At 44.3% G+C, this 23,240-nt stretch overlaps 1 protein-coding gene across 1 annotated transcript in view; it reads right to left on the bottom strand.

Moving 5' to 3' along the window:
- LAMC2 (laminin subunit gamma 2) overlaps positions 1-23,240 on the bottom strand; it is a 67,307-nt gene that overhangs the window by 27,835 nt on the left and 16,232 nt on the right. Inside the window, exons 3-4 of the mRNA XM_010368929.2 lie at positions 9,992-10,180; positions 1,426-1,561 (exon numbers count right to left, since the gene is read on the bottom strand). Coding sequence (XP_010367231.1) covers positions 1,426-1,561; positions 9,992-10,180 — 325 coding nt within the window. The remainder of the gene's footprint in view (positions 1-1,425; positions 1,562-9,991; positions 10,181-23,240) is intronic.

Genomic DNA, 23,240 nt, shown 5'->3' with positions numbered 1-23,240 from the left:
CACGGCCTCCTTCCTCCTTAGCTCCCTCTCTACTGCTTATCTGGACCATTTAACAAACACATATTCAGCATCTACTGGGTGCTCAGAACCAGGGATGCTAAGAGAAATAGGAGCAGTCCCCATTCCACAGGAGTCCTGTGCCAGGGCAGCAAGCACAGGGACAGCTGCAGATGCACTGGACACCCTCGAGGTACCTCTTCCCACTCCAGGGCATGGGGACACAGAAGCAAACAAGACAGAGCCACAGGGGGCTTACATTTTAGTGGTAGAAATGGACAAACATGAATAGAAAATAAGATATGGAGTGAAACAGCAGAGTGAGAACACAGGGGGTGGGACTGGTGCAGGAAGGCCTCTGTGAGGAGATAGTGGGGTGGGGATGGAGCAGGAGGCACTGCACGGCTTTGGGGAAGGCAGAGCGCTCCAGGATGTGCCAAGGTCACATGCACTTGGCTCTTTGAAGAAGGGAAAGAAGGCTGGTGTGACTTCCCTGTGGAGTGCAGGGAGCAGGGAGGAAAGTGGTAAGAAACCAAGCAGGCACCTAGGCTGAGGGTGGAGAGGGAGGAGGACCTTGAAGGATCTTGATAAGTTTTATCTCATTCTGAATTGGGCCAGGGAGGCAGAGCTAACAGAGGGTTATGTTTTAAAAGGGTTACAAAGGAGGAGTGGGGCAGGGGTGATCTCTGAAGAACATCTGAAAGGGTCAGGGAAAGCTGGACCAGAACAAATGCCAAGAGAGTATGAGAACTGGGGACCTTGACAACTGGGACAATGCAGTGTGGCTGGAGGGCAGTTCCTGTCCCAGTAAGGAGCCAGCAAAGTGGGCAATGGGACGCGCCTCCTCTGTGAGAGCCTTGCTAGCCAGTGCCCAGTGCTTCACTGCCAAGCCCCCACCAAGCCATCCCAACACTTGCCAGCTTTGCATCTCTGCAGATTGGATATGTGATATTTAATGCATACTCACTCATCTTCCAAAAAAAATTTGAGCAGGGATACAGGACATTCCAAACTAAAGGGGATCAAGATTATGCAGAAAAGTTCTACCCAAATTCACTGGGGCCAAAATGAGTCCCAGGTTACTTGAAGGACTCGTTGCCTCCCTTCATCTAGAGGGAAGCCGTTGCCAGAGAGAAGGACATGGACTCTGGACCCAAAACTCTGAGCTTAAGCATTAGGTCCAGCCTCACCAGTAACATCAGGCAACTTAACCTCAAATTGTTTAAGTTTCTTATCTTTGAAATGCATATAATGATAATCCCAGCCTCTTAGGGGTATTGTGAGGATTAAAGTAGATAGCCCACATGATGTACTCTCAAAGCAGTGTCTGGCACAGGGTAGGGGCTCAGTAAATACAAGTGGTTGCTAAGGTTTCTATAATTGTCATCACTGAGGTAGTGACAGCAATGGTGGGATGCAGATGCTCACAGCAGTCTCTGGTCTTGGGTGCACCCCGCATCCGTGAGCATGTGGAAGCCTGGCAGACATCGGTCGCATCTGGCTCCTGTCACACCCGGTTTACAGCTGCACCGTCCGGAGTTGTCACATCGAGCACTAAGAGAACCTGAAGCCCACAAGGTAGGGGAAAGGAAAGAAGAAGAGGAACTATTTAATGTATGCGGCATTGGAAGCAACTATCACCCTATGGGTGCTCCGTAAACACGAAGTAAGAAGCACCATCTGCTGCCTTTAACAGTCACTTCACATCGTCTGCGTATTCTTCCACCCACCAGGGACGGTGCTGACATCCGAGGATGTCTTCCACAGGGAGAAGAATTAAATTACTCATAAAAGCATTTGTCTCTGTCTGTCTGCTCTGATTGTGACAGTAAGTAGCATATAGCTCACTGCTTTTTAAAAGAAGTCCATCAAATCTTTAAGATCTCAAGGAAGATTTGTGAATGAGCACATTGGCCTCCTAGAAGAGAGTTCGTATCTGAAAGTGAGCAGCAGTCTCTCTTATCCCTGGCAGGCAAAGCCATCTTTTAAGAGTCAGTGCTTATACGGTATGATTTTTATGAGCTTAAAAAGGGCTATTAACCAAAAATATTCACCTGCCAGGAGTGCTGGAAAGTATCCCCTGTGGTGCGCCTCCTGGCGGGATGTACCCTGTGTGCCTTTCCGAGGGGACTGTACTTGTCTTATGATACCACTTTTTACAGATATGCTCCTAGTTGTAAATAGGTCCTCTCAGATTGAGTGCTCATGAAAAACTCAGGGCAACAAAATGTGTCCATGTGGGATGCCACCAGGTCTCACCACCTGCCCTTCCACACTCACTCCCATTCCAGCCTCCACCTTCTCTCACCTGGGCCCTGCCTCACACTCTCCTCCCTGCCTCCATCCTTGCCTCTCCATACTCCACAGAGAAGCCAGGATGTTCTTTTAAAATGTAATTCAGATATTTAGGTCCTCCAGTGCCCCGCCTCCCCCAAGCAGAATAAGATGCCGACTCTGTATCATGGCCTGCAAGACCCTACCTCTCTTACCTCATCTCCTACCCTCCTTCACTAGGTTCCAGCGACCCAACTCTCTTGGTTGGGGCAAAGTGCTAAGCAGTTTCCCTCAAGGTGTTTGCACTTGCTGCTCCCTCAGTCTGGAATGCTCTTTCCTCAAACTTCCCCTAGTTGGCACATTCTCAGCACTCAGGACTTGATTAAATATTACTTTTCTAGAGAAATCTTCTCTGACTCCTGCATCTAAAATCCCATCCCACCCCTACCCCAGTCCTCAGCCCTACTTGACTTAGGATGATCTCACCTTATGTCACCTGCTGTATTCCCACTGCCCAGCATTGTGCCTGACACAAGGCAGGTGCCCAAAAATCTGTCCAACTAATATGTGTATGCCAAGGAGGATTGCTGGGCTATTGTGGAAGGAGCTGAGAGAAAGCCAAAAGATGAGGTGGAAGGCTAGCTAGGTACACCTCAGCTACCTTATAATCCCCCTGCAGTTCAGTGGAATTGTAAAATAATCTGTGTATCTTTTTTTTTTTTTTTTTTTTTTTTTTTTTTGAGATGAAGTTTTGCTCCTGTTGCCCAGGCTGGCAACCTCCAACTCCTGGGTTCAAGCGATTTTCCTGCCTCAGCCTCCCAAGTAGCTGAGATTACAGGCGTGCACCACCATGCCCAGCTAATTCTGTATTTTTAGTAGAGACGGGGGTTTCTCCCTGTTGGCCAGGCTGGTCTCGAACTCCCAACCTTAGGTGATCCACCTGCCTTGGCCTCCCAAAGTGCTGGGATTACAGGCATGAGCCACCGCACCTGGCCATAATCTGGATGTCTTTTTTTTTTTGAGATGGAGTCTTGCTCTGTCGCCAGGCAGTAGTATGATCTCGGCTCACTGCAACTTCTGCCTCCCTGGCTCAAGCGATTCCCCTTCCTCAGTCTCCTGAGCAGCTGGGACTACAGGTGTGTGCCACCATGCCTGATTTGTATTTTAGTAGAGACGGGATTTCACTATGTTGACCAGGCTGGTCTTGAACTCCTGACCTCATGATCCACCTGCCTCAGCCTCCCAAAGTGCTGGGATTATAGCCATGAGCCACTGCGCCTGGCCTGTATCTTAAGTATCTGTAATGATTAGGCTATCCATAGTCTGTGAAGCCAAGGGAACATTGACCAGTCTCTACATGTTTGTTTTTTAAATCTATTACCTTTCTCTGAACTTTTAATTCACTAGTAGAATTCAAATCGATAAAGGTATCAGTTCTGTGTCTATATGAAGACTTTATGCAGCATGTGGAATGTGAAATAAATGAGTCACATTCACAGTTTGCGTCTATGAACATCTACATGTCAACTTTGCAAGGCTTGAAGGAGCGTTCAGTGATAATAACGTAAATGACATTTTTTGAGCATCTCCTTAGATGTTGAGTTAGGCACTTTATATTATTAGCTCACGCTATTTAGTAGTGAATTAAAAGTTCACAGCAGAATAACAGATCAATTTCTGCATAATAGGAACTCTCAGAGGTTTAGGCACGCAGTGATAAGTTCAGACCTGCACTTAGAAAGAGAACTCTAGAACAGTCTGCAGGATGGCTTGGAGAAGGCAAGACGAGCGTGTCTTCTCCCATGCCATGATGGCCTGGATTAGAGGGGTCTCGGTGAGAAGAGAAGGAGGAAAGCATTGTGAGAGCCACTGTGGATATAGAACAAACCGATTTAGATGACTCTTGGGTTAGGAATGACGAGGGAAAGAGGATCTCATTGATGACACTCAGGTCCCCAGAGTGCATGCCTGACTGGACTGTGATGCTATTTACCAAAGCAGGGAAGACAGGAGGAGGAGGACCAAGATCTCAGGTTGAATCATCAAGAGAAGATAATGAGTTTAGTTTGGGATATATGAACTTGAGTTTCTAGGGGCATATAAAGGTGGAAATGCTCATCTGGAGTTCAGAGTCTAGAGATGAAGATCTAGGAGCCTTCAACACACAGGCTGAATAGGAAGCCATAGTAAATGTGAGATCAGTCCAGAAGTAGATGGAGAGAGGAGGGGAAGTGGTAAGGACAGAGATAGAGCCCATCTATTAAGAGAGAGGATGATCAGAGAGGGGGAGGTCTCAGGACAGGGTCTAATCAAACAATGAGCAATGGAAGGCAGGGAGGAGAGGTCTAAGGAGGGTGAGGGGAGGAGGAGAGAAGGAAGGTTTTCAGAGCCTAAGGCAAGAGAGCATTTAAATAAAATGAGAACGAAAAGAGGTTATTTGGTTTGATGTTGAGAGACTTCATGCTTATTGCTCTGTGAGTGGTGGGCAGAAGGAAGGAAATTTCCTTTCTGCATAATGCTCTGATAAGTAACATTAAATAGAAGTCCCTTATGATGAAATGTGGTTGTTTTTAACATGAATGGATGCTGATTTGGGTACCAGAAACACATTTTTTCTCCATTCGAATTAATGGTAATTACACTTTCAACTTCAGAAAACTCACCCTGCAGTAGTTTTTCAGAAATGAATTATTTTTATAAAGTGAAGAAAGATGGTCATTTGGGCTTTAACTCTGAATATGACTAACTTATTTCATGTTCCAAAACAATAGCACTGGTTCTTCAAAGTCTCACTCAAAAAATACCACCTGCCCCAATTCCCACATCATGAACTGTACTTAGGGATTGTGAACAATTGGTTTTAAAGAATAGATGAGGAATAACTTCCTGTTTCAAATTTGTGTCCCAGTAAGCACATTCATGGTTTATGTAGATATAGTCTACATGCATTTGAAGACTCAGGAAGGTATTAAAAACTGATTAATATTTAAAATTGAGGGCTGAGCATGGTGGCTCATACTTGTAATACTAGCAGTTAGGGGAGGCTGAGGCAGGAGGATTGCTTGAGCCCAGGAATTTGAGACCAGCCTGGGCAACATAGACCCTGTCTCTACAAAAAAAATAAAAATTAGTCAGGCATGGTAGAACACACCAGTAGTCCCAGCTACTCAGCAGGCTGAGGGAGGAGGAATGCTTGAGCCCAGGAGTCCGAGGCTGCAGTAAGCCCTGATGGAGCCGCTATACTCCAGCCTTGGCCACAGAGTGAGATCTTGTCCCAAAACACCAACAACAAACCCAATAAAAACAAATAAACAAAAAATATAAACTGAGAGAATTTGCCTCCTTTTGAGAACGCTTTTAAAAATATATACACTTGCATTTAAAAACATGTTTTAAATAATTACTGAAATGGTATAGTCTGAATAATACACTCTCAGCATCAAAGATATGTGAAAAATATAAAATTAAGAGAGTAAGTCCAGTATCACATAGACCTCAAAAACTTAGCTGTCATGGGAGGAAAAAACTTGCACACACAGTGAATTTCAAAGTATCTGCAAAAGGTTATCAGGACTTAAATATGTGGCTGGAAGAGCTGAAGATAACTCAGCCCTGTTGCTGAGTCCACAAAATCATAATCTAAAAATAAGCCTAGTTGCTACATTTATGGGAAATCAATATGAAGTCCAAAATTGGTGACTACTCTGGGGTTTATTAATGCCGTTGGCTTCATCTGACATACGTGTAATGATAGCATTTTTTGTAAGACATGTTCTTTTGCATTTGAAATTGAATATACAACAAACACCCCTGTCAAGTTATTATCTGAAAGTGAAAAATATCCTCTGGCTAATTGGGAGATTGAGAAATCACATAGGGAATTAAACTTGTGCTAGTGGTTTAGTGACATGTGCAGCTGAGGAGCAGCTGGGGACAGCACATGGTGGGAACAGTCTCTGCCACCAATGTGTCTTTCAGCCTCAGCAGTTTGGACCCTGAAAGTTCAGTTTCTTCATCTCTTTAACAGGGGATGTGGGATGTGTTAACACAGGTTGTCAGACTATTATGAGGACTGAAAAGGACATCATCTATGAAAATGTTTTGGAAAATTATAAAGCATTAGTCAGATCTTAGGAAATAATATCCATCAAGCTTTTTGTGTACACATAAATTGTCTGCTTTTGGGCATAGAAAAATGCCATTCTGATTTTTTTTTCTTTCATATAGAGGGAATAAGAGAACTGTTCTTGGTCAGAAGATCCGGCTTACAACTTTAGTTCTTGCAATCAGTTGCTGAAAGACTTTAGGCCATTCATTAACTTTTCTAGGTCTTAGTTTCCCCACTGTCTTAATAAGAAAAACAGGCCGGGCGCGGTGGCTCAAGCCTGTAATCCCAGCACTTTGGGAGGCCGAGACGGGTGGATCACGAGGTCAGGAGATCGAGACCATCCTGGCTAACACGGTGAAACCCCGTCTCTACTAAAAAATACAAAAAACTAGCCGGGCGACGTGGCGGCGCCTGTAGTCCCAGCTACCCCGGAGGCTGAGACAGGAGAATGGCGTGAACCCGGGAGGCGGAGCTTGCAGTGAGCTGAGATCCGGCCATAGCACTCCAGCCTGGGTGACAGAGCGAGACTCCGTCTCAAAAAAAAAAAAAAAAAAAAAAAAAAAAAATAAGAAAAACAACTACATCAATTAACAATTTACCGAGTTGCCTGCCATGTGCTTGTCAAACACCATTTTATCTCCACAGGATCCCATGACATGAATATCATGATCACTCTTTAACAGATGAGGATGCTGGAGCAGCAAGAGGTTAAGGAACCTGCCCAGGGTGACCCAGTGGTGGTGGTCATGTCCAGATTTGCACCCAGGCTGCCTGGCTCCATAACCTACCACTGTACTCTACATTATTACCTTTGATGTCAACAAACCTGGTCCTGAACTCTTACTCTGCCCCTTAGCTCTACAAACTTAGACAAGTTTCTTCCCCTCCCTCCCTAAGTCTCTGCTACATCATTTGTGAAATGGAAAAAAACATAGCCCTCTCTTTATAAAGCTATTTGTGAAGATTGATTAATTACTGGATTAAAAACACCTAGAAGGCCGGGCGCGGTGGCTCAAGCCTGTAATCCCAGCACTTTGGGAGGCCGAGACGGGCGGATCACGAGGTCAGGAGATCGAGACCATCCTGGCTAACACGGTGAAACCCCGTCTCTACTAAAAAATACAAAAAACTAGCCGGGCGAGGTGGCGGGCGCCTGTAGTCCCAGCTACTCGGGGGGCTGAGGCAGGAGAATGGCGTGAACCCAGGAGGCGGAGCTTGCAGTGAGCCGAGATTCGGCCACTGCACTCCAGCCTGGGCAACAGAGCGAGACTCCGTCTCAAAAAAAAAAAAAAAAAAAACACCTAGAAAAGTGCCTGGCCCAGGGTTGGCACACGGCACGTGTTAACTATCATATAAGACATAAATCAATATTGGGTTCTACCACTTCCTGCCAAGCTGCTCCCACTGAATCTGGGATATCTATTCCCCAAATAGAAAGAAGGAGCCAGTTTCACTACCACTGGGCAAGCAGTAGACTACATGCTGAAACAGAAGAGATGGCATGGTAAATCCTTCTTTCCCATCCTTCTGTGCTAGGCAGCAGGTTCCTGGTCTAACCCTGAGACTAATAACCTTGTCTTCAGGCCAGGCTTTCAAGCTGAGCCAATTAAATTTCTAGTTTCATTCTCACTGATCATTCCACTGGGATGACCCAACTCTGGTGACTCACAATGAAGCTGCATGACCTAAGGCAATAGGGGCTCTTCAGAGAGATTAAATGCTGATTAAAATGGAATAATTTGTCTTTTAATTTTTTTATGAAGTTCTTTGATTCATAGGGAGGACTGCTAAGTCCAAAAGATTCTGGATGCAAATTCTACACAACAAAGCTAAACTAATCTGAGTCAAAGCACATTGTAACAGCAACTTAGGTGAATTTGGGGGGTGACTGCTGTGATATGGGTCTATCTCACCACAGGGTCACCCAGTTTTCTATAAGACTCCCAACCCACTCTACCAGCAATTCATGGCTGCACCAGAATCTGCCCATTTTTAGATTCTTTCAATCTGCAGCTATCAATTGGTTGCACAGACCTACTACACTAAGTCATTGCCATGCATTAAGGCTGTATGCTTTAAGTGGATCAATATTTATCATAGGATGCTATTAAACACTTTCTAGCAAGAAAAGTTGATAATGCCAAGAAAGATAATAGACAAATGAACCATTAAAAAAAAATCTTATTTCTAGAACCACCTCTCTCTCCCCCTTCATATTTACTAACTTGTCTTTACTGTCTGTCCACAATGAATATAACACAGTATGTGTATCTGTGTGCACAGCAAAGACCTACAGTTATATGAATATAGTACTGTGTGGATACTTTTTAAGAAAAAAAAGCAACTGGTCAGGTGCGGTGGCTCACACCTGTAGTCTCAGCACTTTGGGAGGCTGAGGCGGGTGGATCATGAGGTCAGGCACTCGAGACCAACCTGGCCAACATAATGAAGCCCCATCTCTACTAAAAATACAAAAAATTAGCTGGGCGTGGTGGCAGATGTCTGTAATCCCAGCTACTCGGGAGGCTAAGGCAGGAGAATTGCTTGAACCTGGGAGGCGGAGATTGCAGTGAGCCAAGATGGCGCCACTGCACTCCAGCCTGGACAATAGTGAGAGACTCTGTCTCAAAAAAAAACAAAAAACAAAAAAACAAAAAAACAAAAACAAACAAACAAAAAAACTAGCTCTCCTATGAACCAGCCACCCCATTAGGTGTTTCCTATTTGTTATTTTGTTTTATCTTGTTAGCAACCTAATGAAAGACTTTAATTTTCCTATTTACTTGTCTGTCTCCTTTATTAGTACAACTTCATATTGCTAGCACCTAGCACAGCACTAGAAACAGATCTTTCTAATTCCTTATTTTTCAAGAGGTTGGTCAAATAGATGGCGGCCAGGCGCGGTGGCTCAAGCCTGTAATCCCAGCACTTTGGGAGGCCAAGACGGGCGGATCACGAGGTCAGGAGATCGAGAGCATCCTGGCTAACACGGTGAAACCCCGTCTCTGCTAAAAAATACAAAAAACTAGCCGGGCGAGGTGGCGGGCGCCTGTAGTCCCAGCTACTCGAAGGCTGAGGCAGGAGAATGGCATAAACCCGGGAGGCGGAGCTTGCAGTGAGCTGAGAACAGGCCACTGCACTCCAGCCCGGGCGACAGAGCGAAACTCCGTCTCAAAACAAAACAAAACAAAACAAAACAAAACAAAACAAAACAAATAGATGGCTATGGATATGAAGAACTATCCCTCAAAGAGTGCAAGCTTCCTTGTTAACTGCCTGGAAAAGACTGTCACCTGCCTGGAAAAGTTAATAATGTGACTCTTTGTATTAGAATTCAAGACAACATGCCCTTAAAGTCCCAGTTGCTTCCACCAACCCCTACTTAAGAGAAATATGTTTCCTTTCAGACTGAAACTGCTAAAAAGACCAGTGTCTGGTGGGTTCCCAGTTGCTCGTGAAGTTGAACATCTCCCTCTTGGCCTACTTGCTTCCCCTGTTTTCTTTCTTTTTTCCTCCCTTGTTCCCTTCCTTCTTCTTTTCCTCGCTCCTTCCTTCCCTCTTGTCTCCCCACTGCTCCATCTCCCTCTCCCTCTTTCCCCCCTTTTCAGCTACCTTTGGAGTTACAATTGCAGGGCAAACAGCGGTCCCTTTCTCTGTGCCGGTAAAAGCCGTCCTTGCACCTCTCGCAGTGAATGCCATCAGTGTTGTCATTGCAGTTGAGGCAGCGGAATCCATTACCAGTTTGTCTGTAAAGTTCCTGATCAAAGATACACTGCCTGGACTTCCCATTGCAATCACAGACTGGGGAGGAAGCATACAAAAGAGATGGTCAGAAAAAACACCTCAGGAACTGTTCTAGCAGGTGTTTATGTTATTATTGATAGAAATTATGCATGTGTACTATATGGTAACCTAAACTCTTTGGGGGAGGAAGGTATGGGAGTGCAATTGGCAGTGCGGGGACCGTGGGGACGCCTGCTCCACTTAAAGGAGATGTACACGGTCCCCTTGCACCAGCAGTGCTGGTGGGCTGCTGCCTGGGAGAACATGGGCTCAGGTTTGCCAGACAGTCCAGTTCCTCGAGAGAAACTCAAACTGTTAAATTACATTTTTATGCGGATATTTCTGATTTAAATGCTTGCAAGGAGTTCATTTCAAAACATTGTAATCCCACAGAACAAGTCTGTGGGCTCAAGGAGACCTGGGGATGGGCAGCTGCGGACTCAGCACAGCTACTAGCCGACGGTGTCGCTGCTCAAGATACACAACAGCCATCCCTCCGGTGCCCGTCAAGGCGAGGAGCGGACGTGACTGTCTGGGCAGATGTCTCCTCCCAAAGCCAGGTGTCCCATGAAGAATGACCTTTCTCAAGTGTCTAAGAAGCTCATCCTGCAGATGTTTCAAAGAGACTTGCAAAGTGACTAACATCTCCGTGGGGACCCGAACAGCAAAGGAGGCGATACACGGAAACAGCCAGCATAGGACCCGGCACGCTGAGACACCAAAAAATGTTTCCATCATGGTCTCGGAAAGATGGTGGGCCTTCAGGTTAAAAGGAAAGAATCAAATACCAATTCTGCTATTTCCTTGGGCACATCACTTCAATTTTCTGAATCTTGTTTTTTCTTCCATACAGAGTGCATTATCTGCCTTTCTGGATTGTAAAGAGGATCCCTCTGGGAAAAGAATATCAAATGCCTTTGCATATGCAATTTCATCACTCACTCCCATGAAACACGTACTGCCTCAGATGAGAAACATGCAGCTCGGAAAGGTGAAGTAACTCGATCCAGTGGAGAACTGAGATTTGAACCTCTCTGATGCCAACACCTACCCCCCTTCCCTACGCAGGCTGTCTCTGTTGGCCATGCTGCCATATTGAGAACCTGTTTCTAGGGTGTGACTTACCCATAGTGCTGACAATAAAGTCAACAGATGTGCCATCACCTGCTGAGTGGCTCCCTGTGCAGGCTCTGTGTCAGGCATTGATGATACAAGGGGACTGTGTACATCTTTTTTTTTTTTTTTTTGAGACCAAGTCTCACTCTGTTGCCCAGGCTGGAGTCTGGAGTGCAGTGGGATGATCTCAGCTCTCCGAAACCTCTGCCTCCTGGGTTCAAGTGATTCTCCTGCCTCAGCCTCCCAAGTAGTTGGGATTACAGGTGCACGCCACCATGCCCAGCTAATTTTTATATTTTTAATAGAGATGGGGTTTTGCCAGTGCTGGTCAGGCTGGTCTCAAACTCCTGACCTCAGGTGATCTGCCTGCCTTGGCCTCCCAAAGTGCTGGGATTACAGGCATGAGCCACCACGACCAGCGGTGACCGTGTACATCTAATGGAGCTGCTAAGTGACTGCCTTACAATAATTTCTATAACTCACTCTTTCTACTTTGGATGATATCTAATCTAGAAAAGTCAGCTAACACTTATCCAAAGCGTACTGTTTCTAGGACTTTACATTCGTCAGCTCAGTTAATTCTCACATGTTAACATGGGTTTTATTATCCCCGTTTAATAGATGGAAAAACGAATACTCAGAGAGGCTAGGTAGCTTGCCTAAAGTCACAAAGCTAAATGGCAAAGATGTAATTTGCTCCCAGATGTGTCTGACTCCAAAGCCCTCATCTTTCCATTTTATGTTCCTTCTCAAGATTGAGTTTACCATTAAATCCCTAATAGAGGGTCATTCAGCTTGGCTGTTACAAACAGTAACATTTTTATGGTGTTTTAAATCTACCTCTCTGTCTGTAATTTTCATCATGTGTTTTTTCTCTTGCCTGAAAAGCAAGATACACACACAACACTTACAGATACATACAGCACTCATGCATACACAGACACAGACACACACCCCTACTCTCTTTTTATTCTTTTATTTATCCAACAGACATAATCTTTGGATGTTGTTTTACAACCAAAGAGCCCTGCATCATCAGGTTTTTGCGAATCTGAAGATAGCTATGGCATCTCCCTCCTTAGTCTTTTCCTGTTCAAGTTGAACTAGAGATCTGTCATCTCTAAGTCTTTCAACCACTTCCTGTGTCATAATTTCTAGATTCTTCTTGTCTACCCATCCTAGGAACAAATTCTAATTTCCAATATCCTTCTTCACATGACCAGTACTGCAAGTGTGATTTAAACGGCTTGGCTTGTAACAGGACTAGGTATTTTTATCCCATGGGCAAAGACTAACATTTCAGTGAACTTACAGCATGTTACATTTGCACACAATTCAAAGTCGCAGGGCTTTTCTCAGAACTAGTGCCAAGCTGAATCTTTCCCAACCAATGCTTGTGAAACTGATTTTTTGGATCTCCAACAGATGTGCCACACAGCTGTCATGTGCTGTGAAATTTGTACCAAGTACATGACTATACACATACAAGAGCTAAATTCTCTGTTCAGTGGTCCTTGTGAGGTTCTTCATCTGGCTAACCTAATGAGCCAATGCCCTCCCTGCCCTGGATGCTTTTTGGATGCAATCTCAAAATAACTACAAATCTTTCATGGTGCCTTTCTTATTTAGAACATGGGCTGGGCACAGTGATTCACGCCTGTAAACCCAGCACTTTGGGAGGCCGAGAAGGGTGGATCACCTGTGGTCAGGAGTTCGAGACCAGCCTGGCCAACATAGTGAAACCCCATCTCTACTAAAAATACAAAAATTAGTGGGGCATGGTGGCAGTTGTCTGTAATCCCAGCTACTCGGGAGGCTGAGGCAGGAGAATAGCTTGAACCCAGGAGGCGGAGGTTGCCGTGAGCTGAGATTGTGCCATTGCACTTTAGCCTGGGTGACAAGAGCAAAATTCTGTCTCAAAAAAGAAAAAAAAAAAAAAAAAAAGAACCTGCTTTATGGTGGTAAAAATTAACTTCATAAGGGCAGCTCATGATATATTTATTCAGAGCAATATTTTCAAAATATACAAACTTGTTATAATCTTTTTATATCACATCCCTCCTCTTCTGTCTCCTCCTCTAAAATTCTACTTTGAAAACAATGGGTGTCCTTCTTTTATTTTATTTTAATTTTCATTTTTATTGAGACAGGATCTCACTCTGTTGTCCAGGCTGGAATGCAGTGTCACAATCTCAGCTCACTGTAGCCTCGACCTCCTGGGCTCAAGCGATCCTCCAACCTCAGCCTCCCAAGTAACTGGGAATACAGTTGTGTGCCACCATGCCCAACTAATTTTTGTTGTGGCTTTTTTTTTTTTTCTGTCTGTTTGTTTTTTGTTTTTGCAGAGGCAGGGTTTCACCGTGTTGCCCAGTCTGGTCGTAAACTCCTGGATTCAAGCTATCCACCTAATTTGGTTGCTCAAAGTGCTGGGAATTACAGGTGTGCACCATCATACCCAGCCTATTTTCTTTTGTTTTATTTTTGAGATAGAGTCTCACTCTGTCACCCAGAGTGGAGTGCAGTAGTGTGATCATGGCTCACTGCAGCCTCAACCTCCCGGGCTCAAGCCATCTTCTCACTTCAGCCTCCTGAGTAGCTGGGACCACAGATGTGTGGCACAACACTCAGCTAAATATGTTACTTTTTGGTAGAGACAGGTTCTCGTGGTATTGCCCAGGCTGGTCTTAAACTCCTGGCCTCAAGCAATCCTCCCACTTCAGCTTCCCAAACTGCTGGAATTATAGGCATGAGCTACCACACCTGCCCCCATTGTCCTTTAAATGCACAGCCTTCAATGGAGTTGGTTCCAGGGACCAAGGTCCTTAGTCCACATCTCCACTCCAGAGCCTGCCCAACAGGTTCCAAGCCTATTGCATACATACCCCTTTCTCATTCAAATGGGTCTCCCTTAAAGCCAAGGGCTATGCCATCTAGAGTGAGGGGATGTATGGTCCTCATGTCTGGGGAGTGTATTGGCCTTGGGTATCTGCATTGCATGAGAACTCCGTGAAGACACTCTCTACAGCCTTGCCTGCAGGATTTTGAAGTTACCAAGCTTCATTGAGATTAAACACCCAGCTGTATTGCACTTAACTCAGTATTGAGTCTTTGAAATGGTCCCACCAAGAGAATGATGGGAGAGCTTGTTCCAGGCTCCTTTCGCATGGAATGATGCTTTTCATCACTAATGCATTTGAAAAATGGTCTCTCTCAAATCATCTCCCAAGTTGAGACTAAATTCCCTAAAACCATTTAGTATTTACTCTTGCTACTGGGGGTGGTGGGTGGCGGGGACGGGGGGCAGGAAACAACTTTTCTATTTAAAATTCTAGAATATTCCTGCAATTGGGCTTAATAAAACGGTGTAGCGTAGCTTGTATGTGGTCTTTTTTATTCTGTGACCAATACCTGCACAACTACTACCATGGTTTGGCAACTACTGGCTGCCAAAGGGCACTGCCAGTCTTAGAGTAAGGCAACAGGGAAGGACCACTTCCTGTTGCCTTACTCTAAGCCCTTCCCTGGTCCTTTGGGATCCTGCCCAAAGGGCGTAAGAAGCAGCACTTCACCCCCTGCCAGTTGTAGCCACATGCAATTGATGCCTGTTGCAGTCAGCATCAACTCTTCTTTTAAAAGAAGACAGAAATCTGGCTTTGTGTATGAAATCTATTGGTTGTAAAATTTTGGCCAAAATTAAAAAAAAAAAAAAAATTTCTTTTTGAAACAAAGCTGTGCCCACAGGCAAATCTCTGCACTCAACTCTGCAGTTCTAACAGGTAGAAAACACATCTCATGCTTTTGAAAAAGGAAAAATGAAGCCCTATTATATCACACAGTGCCTAGTCCATGGTAAGCATTTAGTCTTTTTTTAACAAATTAATGAATGTTCCGTTGAACTTTAAAAAACTCATAGATGGTTGTCTTGGACCTTCCCTGAGTTCTAGGTAATGGGATGCATACAGTAGCAAACAAAACCAGCAGATGTCCCAGCCCGCATGGAGTTTACATGCAATTTAGGGGGAAAGAAAATAAACAAGATAAATAGGTGATACCCAGAGAGAATATTAGGATAATGGTATTTGTTAAGGAGAAATATAAAAAGCAGTGGAAAGGAATAGGAAGTTGGGAGGTGGTAAGATGGGTGGGAAGGAGGGTAGAGAGTGCCATATGCCAGTTTGCCGTTTTAGTTATATTTTCTTACTTGTCTGGTTCATGATCTTTGTCCATTTATCTATGTTTTTCTTATGGCACAATGTTTTTCTTATGAATTATTTACATGACAAATACATCAAAATATTTGTCTATATCACTTTATTGCAGATTTTCTTTTACTCGTTGCTGATAAAGCAACTTTCTTTCCAAAGTACCTCATCAGTAGATTTTGTTTTGCTGATTTAAGCCCCTTTTCCCCCTTCCTTCTTTTATCCTTGGTCAATGAGATGTATATTTATTTTATTAATTCAATAAACACCACCTCACATCTAACAGGGAGGTTATACTGCATGCTTGAACACTCAGACTTTATGAACCAGTAACATTAAAAGAAAGAGGTTGCTAATTTTTTGTGTGATTTTTTGGGTTTTTTGTTGTTGTTGTTGTTGTTGTTTTTCTTTTTTTGAGACAGAGTCTCACTCTGTCGCCCAGGCTAAAGTGCAGTGGTGTGATCTCAGCTCATTGCAACCTCTACCTCCCAGGTTCAAGGGATTCTCGTGCCTCAGCCCCCTGAATATCCAGGATTACAGGCATTTGCCACCATACCCAGCTAATTTTAGTATTTTTTTAAGTCAGTAAATTTTTATTCAAGGAGTTTCATGTTGTGATTTCTTCCACTGGCCATCAAAGTCACCTTGGATCCTCTAGAGAGCTGGAGTCAAACGATTTATCTTCAAGTTAGCCATTTTTAATGAAACCGATGCTTGTTTTAACTCAGTTGTCGTGTCAGCCCATAATTATTTTATTTTGGCTTCTGTCATCTCCTTTTAATATGGATATGCTGATGAAGACTTCAAAATTCACCTTATAGCTTTTATAATCTTCTGAAATACAATGGAATATTTTAGTATTTCTAGTAGAGAAGGGGTTTCACCATGTTGGCCAGGCTATGAACTCCCAACCTCAAGTGATCTGCCTGCCTCAGCCTCCCAAAGTGTTGGGATTACAGGCGTGAGCCACTGCACCCAGCCAAGAGGGTTGCTAGTGTTTTATTTTGCCAGAGATATTTGCCTTTGTCAAGCATGTATCATATTATCCATGGTTTCCTACTTGAGCAGGAATCAGTGCATGATCTGATGTATGCATCTAAAAAGAAGACTGGCTATTATGGGGAAATGGAGTTAGGGAGGGTGGAAGCAGGGAGTGCCCCCGACAAAGGAAAGAGCAAGACTAAAAGCCCAAGGTGGGAAAAAGTTTGGTGCATTCTAGAACTCATGCAAGGATTTGTGCGTTGGAGTCCAGGTATGTGTTCGGGATCTGGCATTCAGATATTGCAGATCATCAGAAAATAAAATTCAAAAAATCAGACTCGAACTCTGAACAGACCTGAAGCCATTCTGGGGTCAGTAAACAAAACTAGCAGGTTTTTCTCCATCTTTCGCTGAACTCTGGTTCTAGGTCCCATCCATCATTCCTGTGACTATTCATTTGTACAGAGCCAGGGACACCTCTTCAAGGTTTCATCCTCTCCATTTTCTGCCCCCTCACTCCAGGTCCCTCAAAATCCTTGATTCTGCCAGCCAGCGTTCTCTCCACAGCCAAGGAAATGAGACTCTACAAGTTTACCTCAAATCCTACATAAACCCATCCGAAATGGAGTCATTTGAGTCAGATTTTCACAGATTTTTTTAAGTCTAGTAAAGCATGGATGGTAATTGCGTCTGACTGCTGTATACTGCTTCTCTGGCACTGAAGCATTTATTACAATAATAACTATAATAGCGCACAGTCGCTGACCCTCAAGGTGCTTCTTAGGAAAGACCGCCAGGCAGTCAGACACAGACTGGACCGCCCACTACCACCCACACTCACCCGGAGACACAGATCAAAGCAGCTGGAGCCCCTCCTTAAACAATAGAGTGAGGCGTGCAGGATCCCTCGGGCTCACTTCACAACACTCCCACCCCTCACTAAAACATGCAGCTCCAACGAGTTAGGTCAGGAAGCAAAGGGGCAAAGGCGGTTTCCCAGCTGTGGCCTTAGGAGAATAAAAGGAAACAGAAAATATTTCCTTAGGTTGTACTCAGGGCAAGGCCTTGGAATAATCATCATCAGTAGTAGCAGTTCACTGGGATCTCATTTTAAATTTCCCATAAGAAATAGTGCCCTTTTGAGGCATACAATTACGAGAAATTTCAATCACTTGGCATACATATGATTATTTGTCTATAACCAGGTCCTCTTTCTATTGTTCTTTTTTTTTTTTTTGAAACAGTCTCATTCTGTCGCCCAGGTTGGAGTGCAGTGGGGTGATCTTGGCTCATTGCAACCTCTGCCTCCCAGGTTCAAGTGATTCTCCTGCCTCAGGTGGGATTACAGGCACCCACCACAACGCCCGGCTGATTTTGCATGTTTAGTAGAGACGGGGTTTTGCCTTGTCAGCCAGGCTGGTCTGGAACTCCTGACCTCAGGTGATTTGCCCGCCTCGGCCTCCCAAAGTGCTGGGATTACAGGCGTGAGCCACCGTGCCTGGCCCTTTTTTTATTGTTCTGAACTGAAAAACATGCTCTGCTTTTCACTAAGGTGATCTAATCGCTGTCTTTGTATAAACTGTGAAATCATCATGCTTTTTAGTGCTTTAACGGTAATGACAAAATTAAAAATCCAAACTCCTTTCAAAACTCAGCAGATGCGGCCCCCGCCAACCTTTCCAACTTTACCTCATCAAGAGTTCACTGGGCTCCAACGCAGAGATCTAGGCTGCACTAACCCTTTCCCACCTCTGGCTTTTAGGCTTGCTGTTTCCTTTATCAGGAGCACTGTCTGCTTCCACCCTCCCTAAATCCATTTCCAGGTAACAGCCAGTCTTCTTTTCAGATGCGTAAATCAGATTGTGCACTTCCTTGCGGATAACCTCCGGGATAGCTTCTCTCTCCCATGAATGCCCAGAGCACTTCATCCTCACCTCTGTCAGCATTTGCCTTGTTCTATCCTGCGTCATCATTGTTTATGTCTAGGACTTATTTCTTCTACAGCATTTCTCACCTTATATCCCCACAGTACCTAATGCAATGCTTGGATGGATGGATGGATGGATGGATGGATGGATGGATGGATGAAAAGATGGTGGACAGCATGATGGATAGAAGGAGAGAGAAATGAAGGAGGAGAGGGAATGAGGGAGAGAAGGAAGGGAGGGAGGAGGAAGGAAGGAAGGAAGGAAGGAAGGAAGGAAGGAAGGAGGGAGGGAGGGAGGGAGGGAGGGAGGGAGGGAGGGAGGGAGGGAAGGAAGGAAGGAAGGAAGAAAGGAAGGGGAAAGGAAGGAAGGAAGGAATATAGGCAGTCTGACCCTAAGTCTGTAATCCCAGCACTTTGGGAGGCGAGGTGGGTGGATCACAAGATTAGGAGATTGAGACCATCCTGGCCAACATAGTGAAACCCCGTCTCTACTAAAAATACAAAAATTAGCTGGGTGTGGTGGCACACACCTGTAGTCCCAGCTACTCGGGAGGCTGAGGCAGGAGAATCGCTTGAACCTGGGAAGTGGAGGGTGCAGTGAGCTGAGATGGCACCACAGCACTCCAGCCTGGGCAACAGAGCGAGACTCTGTCTAAAAAACGAATGACGAATGAACGAGAGAAAGAAAGAAAGGAGAGAGAGAGAGAGAGAGAGAAAGAAAAAAGAAAAGAAAAACCAAACAACAACCTGAACATACAGAAATCTCCCTGAAGTCCAGAAGCCTACTTTCAAATTTCCCCAATACATTACACAAAGTTTCCATTGTCTACATATATGACAATCAGTGTAAAAAAACTAATGTTCCAAGCAAAAAAATCCATGGTGAGATGGGAACAGAAAGAATTGTGAAAGGAACATGAGATTTTCAATGAGATTAAGGGTCTGGGACTTTCAGGTTGCTGCTCATACCAGATGAACTATTTCCACCCCAGGAATGCCCACCCATCTGTGGTCTATGAGCCCAGAGCTGCTATGCTTTCTGCCTGCCATCTCAAAGGGCAGCGAGCCTAGGGCTGTGTGGGAGGAGGGCAAGGGATGAGGCAGGCCTCAGAGCATGAGATCAGTTTGCAGTGCTCCGGCAGCCTTGATAGGTAGTGTACTTGGCAGCTGTGTGGGACGATGTCAGGAGCTAGGAATTTGAGCATCATGTTTAAACCTGACAGTGTGTGCTGGCTGCTATTACGTAGTGCTTTGTTGCTCTTGCTACCATTTCGGTTGCTTAGTGCACTAAAACTGATTCAGTGAAACAGCAGCAAGTTTATATGATGTGACCTATAATCTCCCGTGAATTAGCCCAACTATAAATCATTTTAAAATGATGCTTGGCCCGGCACGGTGGCTCACGCCTGTAATCCCAGCACTTTGGGAGGCCAAGGTGGGCAGATCACAAGGTCAGGAGGTTGAGACCATCCTGGCCAACGTGGTGAAACAGTCTCTACTAAAATACACACAAAAAAATTAGCCAGGTGTGGTGGCAGGCGCCTGTAGTCCTAGCTGCTGGAGAGGCTAAGGCAGGGAAATCACTTGAACACAGGAGGTGGAGGTTGCAGTGAGCCGAGATCACGAAACTGCACTCCAGCCTGGCAACAGAGCACGACTCTGTCTCAATTTAAAAAAAAAAAAGAAAGGTGATATTCAATTATCTTTCTTATTTAGAGGAAAGAATGTGCCCTGTGTTTACTTTCCTGTATTTTGTGTCCCTCATTCCCTTTCTGAGACATCAAATCTTTTTCCCTCCTTCCTTTGTGCAACTCTCTTCCCTTGGGTGCGATGATGTCATGCTGCCAGGTGTCTGCCCGCCTTCTGACCTTCCCTATTCAAGGCTTTGCTGGCCCCTCTCCTTACCCCAACTCTAAATGTCAGTGCTCCTCAGGGCTTCTTAATCTCTGTCGGTGCTCCTCAAGGCTCCTTAATCTCCACAACTTCTCTGTCTGAGTCTCCCCTGGGGTGATCTCATCAATGGCAAGGGCTTCAATAACCATCATAGGTGTTGACATCCCAAGATACTTCCTTGGTCTAGACTTCATCCTCAACTTCAGGTCCTCAAGTCTGCCATCCACTTTATTTATTTACTTATTACTTTTACATTTCCTTTTTTTTTTTTTAAGAGGCAGAGTCTCACTCTGTCGCCCAGGCTGGAGGGCAGTCACGCGATCTTGGTTCACTGCAACCTCCACCTCCCAGGTTCAAGCAATTCTCCTTCCTCAGCCTCCTGAGTAGCTGGGATTACAGGCACATACCACCACACCTGGCTAATTTTTGTAGTTTTAGTAGAGACGGGGTTTTGCCTCATTTGCCAGGTTGGTCTCAAACTCCTGACCTCAAGTGATCTGCCCACCTCACCATCCCAAAGTGCTAGGATTACAGGCATGAGCCAGCGCGCCCAGCTCACTTTACATTTCCAATTGGTTATCTCAAAAGTTCTTCACAGAAAACCTCTTTAAAACCAAACTTGTGATTGCCATGCCTTTAAGTCAGAAAGCTGGAAGCTATCCTTACAGGTTCTCCATCTTTCTTACCCGCCTATTTAACACTGAATTTTGTTGATATAACCCACTAAATATCTCAAATCCATTCAAGTCCATTTCCACTATGGCCGTATCTAGACCAAACCTCAACCATCTCTTGCCTGCCATCACTTTCTAGCTGAATTCCCTGCAACTCCTTTTCCTTCCCTCCACTCAGCAATCAGAAAATCTTTCCAAAATACAAATTGTATCACAACTTCTCTGCTTAATATTCTGTAGTTTCTTTCCTTTCCCTTAAAGTGAAGCACCAGAATTCCTCAATATTGCCTCAAGGACTATCATGGTCTTAGCCTATCTATTTTTCCCGCCTAATTTCATATAATGCTCACCACTGGGACATCTTCATCTCTCTTCCATTCATTCACATACACTTCTCTTCATTTCCTCTGCTTCTTAAAATTCTTGCTTTATAAAAGAAAACCATCATGGTGGGCAGAGACGAGTTGAGGCTGACAATCTCAACTAGTCTCCTATTTCATTTTTTTCAAAGAAATTACACTAAAAACTAAATCTTAATACACCTTATTAGATACCATTCCCTTCTTCTGAGTCAAAGGACTGCTCTCGTGTAAACTGACAACTCTTTTATGTTCAAAGACAGCAACAGTTGCCTCCATGAAGTCACCTATAATGAGGTCTTTCAGTGGGAAGTCCAAATGTAAAAAGCTATACTGAAGATAGTGAATAAAGTTTCAGTTGCATATAACCACTTTTAAAAATCTAGCAAAGGTTGTTCTCAGTGCAAAAGCAATTATTGAAAGTGTCCTTTAAATAGAAATTTATCCTAATGTATTTTAAACATTTTTATCAGCCAGGCACAGTGGTTCACACCTGTAATCCCACCACTTTGGGAGGCCAAGGCAGGTGAATCACTTGAGGTCAGGAGTTTGAGACCAGCCTTACCAAAATGGTGAAACCCTGTCTCTACTAAAAATACAAAATTAGCTGGGCATGGTGACACACACCTATAATCCCAGTTACTCGGGAGGCTAAGGCAGGAGAATCACTTGAACCTGGGAGGCAGAGGTTGCAGTGAGCTGAGATTGTGCCATCGCACTCCAGCCTGGGGAGCAAGAGTGAAACTCTGTCTCAAAAAAAAAAAAAAAAAAAAGTATCAAAAACAAATAATTTTGACAAATATTCAGATTGCATATTATGTATGCAATCTAAAGCAAGATACCACCTGTCATTTATCAGTTTGACATCAAAGGCATCAGAAGTTATGATCCTCTTTGCAAAAATCCATCTCTTCAAATCTGAGATATTCAAGATGAAAAGATGAATATTTTTATTATATTATATTTACATGTGATGATGAAAATGCTTATAAGGATTTTTCTAGTTTTAAAACCTCCTACATGGAATTTTTCTTTCCAAGTTTTAATATGTTTCTCGGCTGAAGCAGATATTTTAAAACAAAATCTGAATCCTTCATCATTTAAACTGGCCTTGAACTTTATTGTTTAATGTGTGAATATCTGCTCCCAGTTTTACCTTTTTAAAGAATGTCACAATATGTTCCCTAATTAGAATAAGAAAACTGAAATGGTACTTCTCTCACTAAGCCTTTTAACTGAATTTAGTCTTCTTTCACAAATTTTTCATAGCCACATTTTAAGCCACCACAGCCAGAGGACTGATGCCATATCCTCCTGAGCCTGATCATTTGTTTCATTTAAATAAAGGGTATGGCACCAGTTGACATTTAAATGTCCAAGCATTGTGAGTAAGGCTGCAGCAAGAAGTGCAAGGATGATAGGAACGATGGAGCTCAGTTCTCTAAACACACAGGCAATTTTGAATCATAAAGTACGGGTGAGTCTTTTCAACTCCAAATAGTCCAAAGTCATCAAGAGTCAGTGAAACTCAGATCACTACCATTTCCTTTTGAATGATTATGGCTTCAGAGGAGACACCTCTCTCACCGAGGGTTCATAGTACATGATATCACAACCTAGACTTGGGAATGTGCCCATGTGAACTGTAGATGACTCAGCCTGGTGAGGACTCACTCCATCAGGAGTTCACACCTGGGGATGTCTTCCCCTGACACTCCACTGGAACACCAGCCCCAGGCAGACAATGAGGAGGGGGAAGAAAGTCCCAGTGAACAGGGAAACTGGGGACATCATATTTTGTCTGACTAGCAAAGGAGGGGAGGGCAAAGGTAAAAGCTGAGGGTTCAGTCTGAGTAAGCTCAAGGGTTTAAGGGAAGGCAAAGTGAGGACATCAGAGTTACAGCTGGCACTGTCAAAGGCTCTACC

This window comes from Rhinopithecus roxellana, chromosome 8 (assembly GCF_007565055.1).
Source record: "Rhinopithecus roxellana isolate Shanxi Qingling chromosome 8, ASM756505v1, whole genome shotgun sequence".
NCBI classification, from domain to species: Eukaryota; Metazoa; Chordata; class Mammalia; order Primates; family Cercopithecidae; genus Rhinopithecus; species Rhinopithecus roxellana.
Note: the sequence above shows the minus strand (reverse complement) of the source record. Positions and strands in the feature narration are given on the sequence as shown.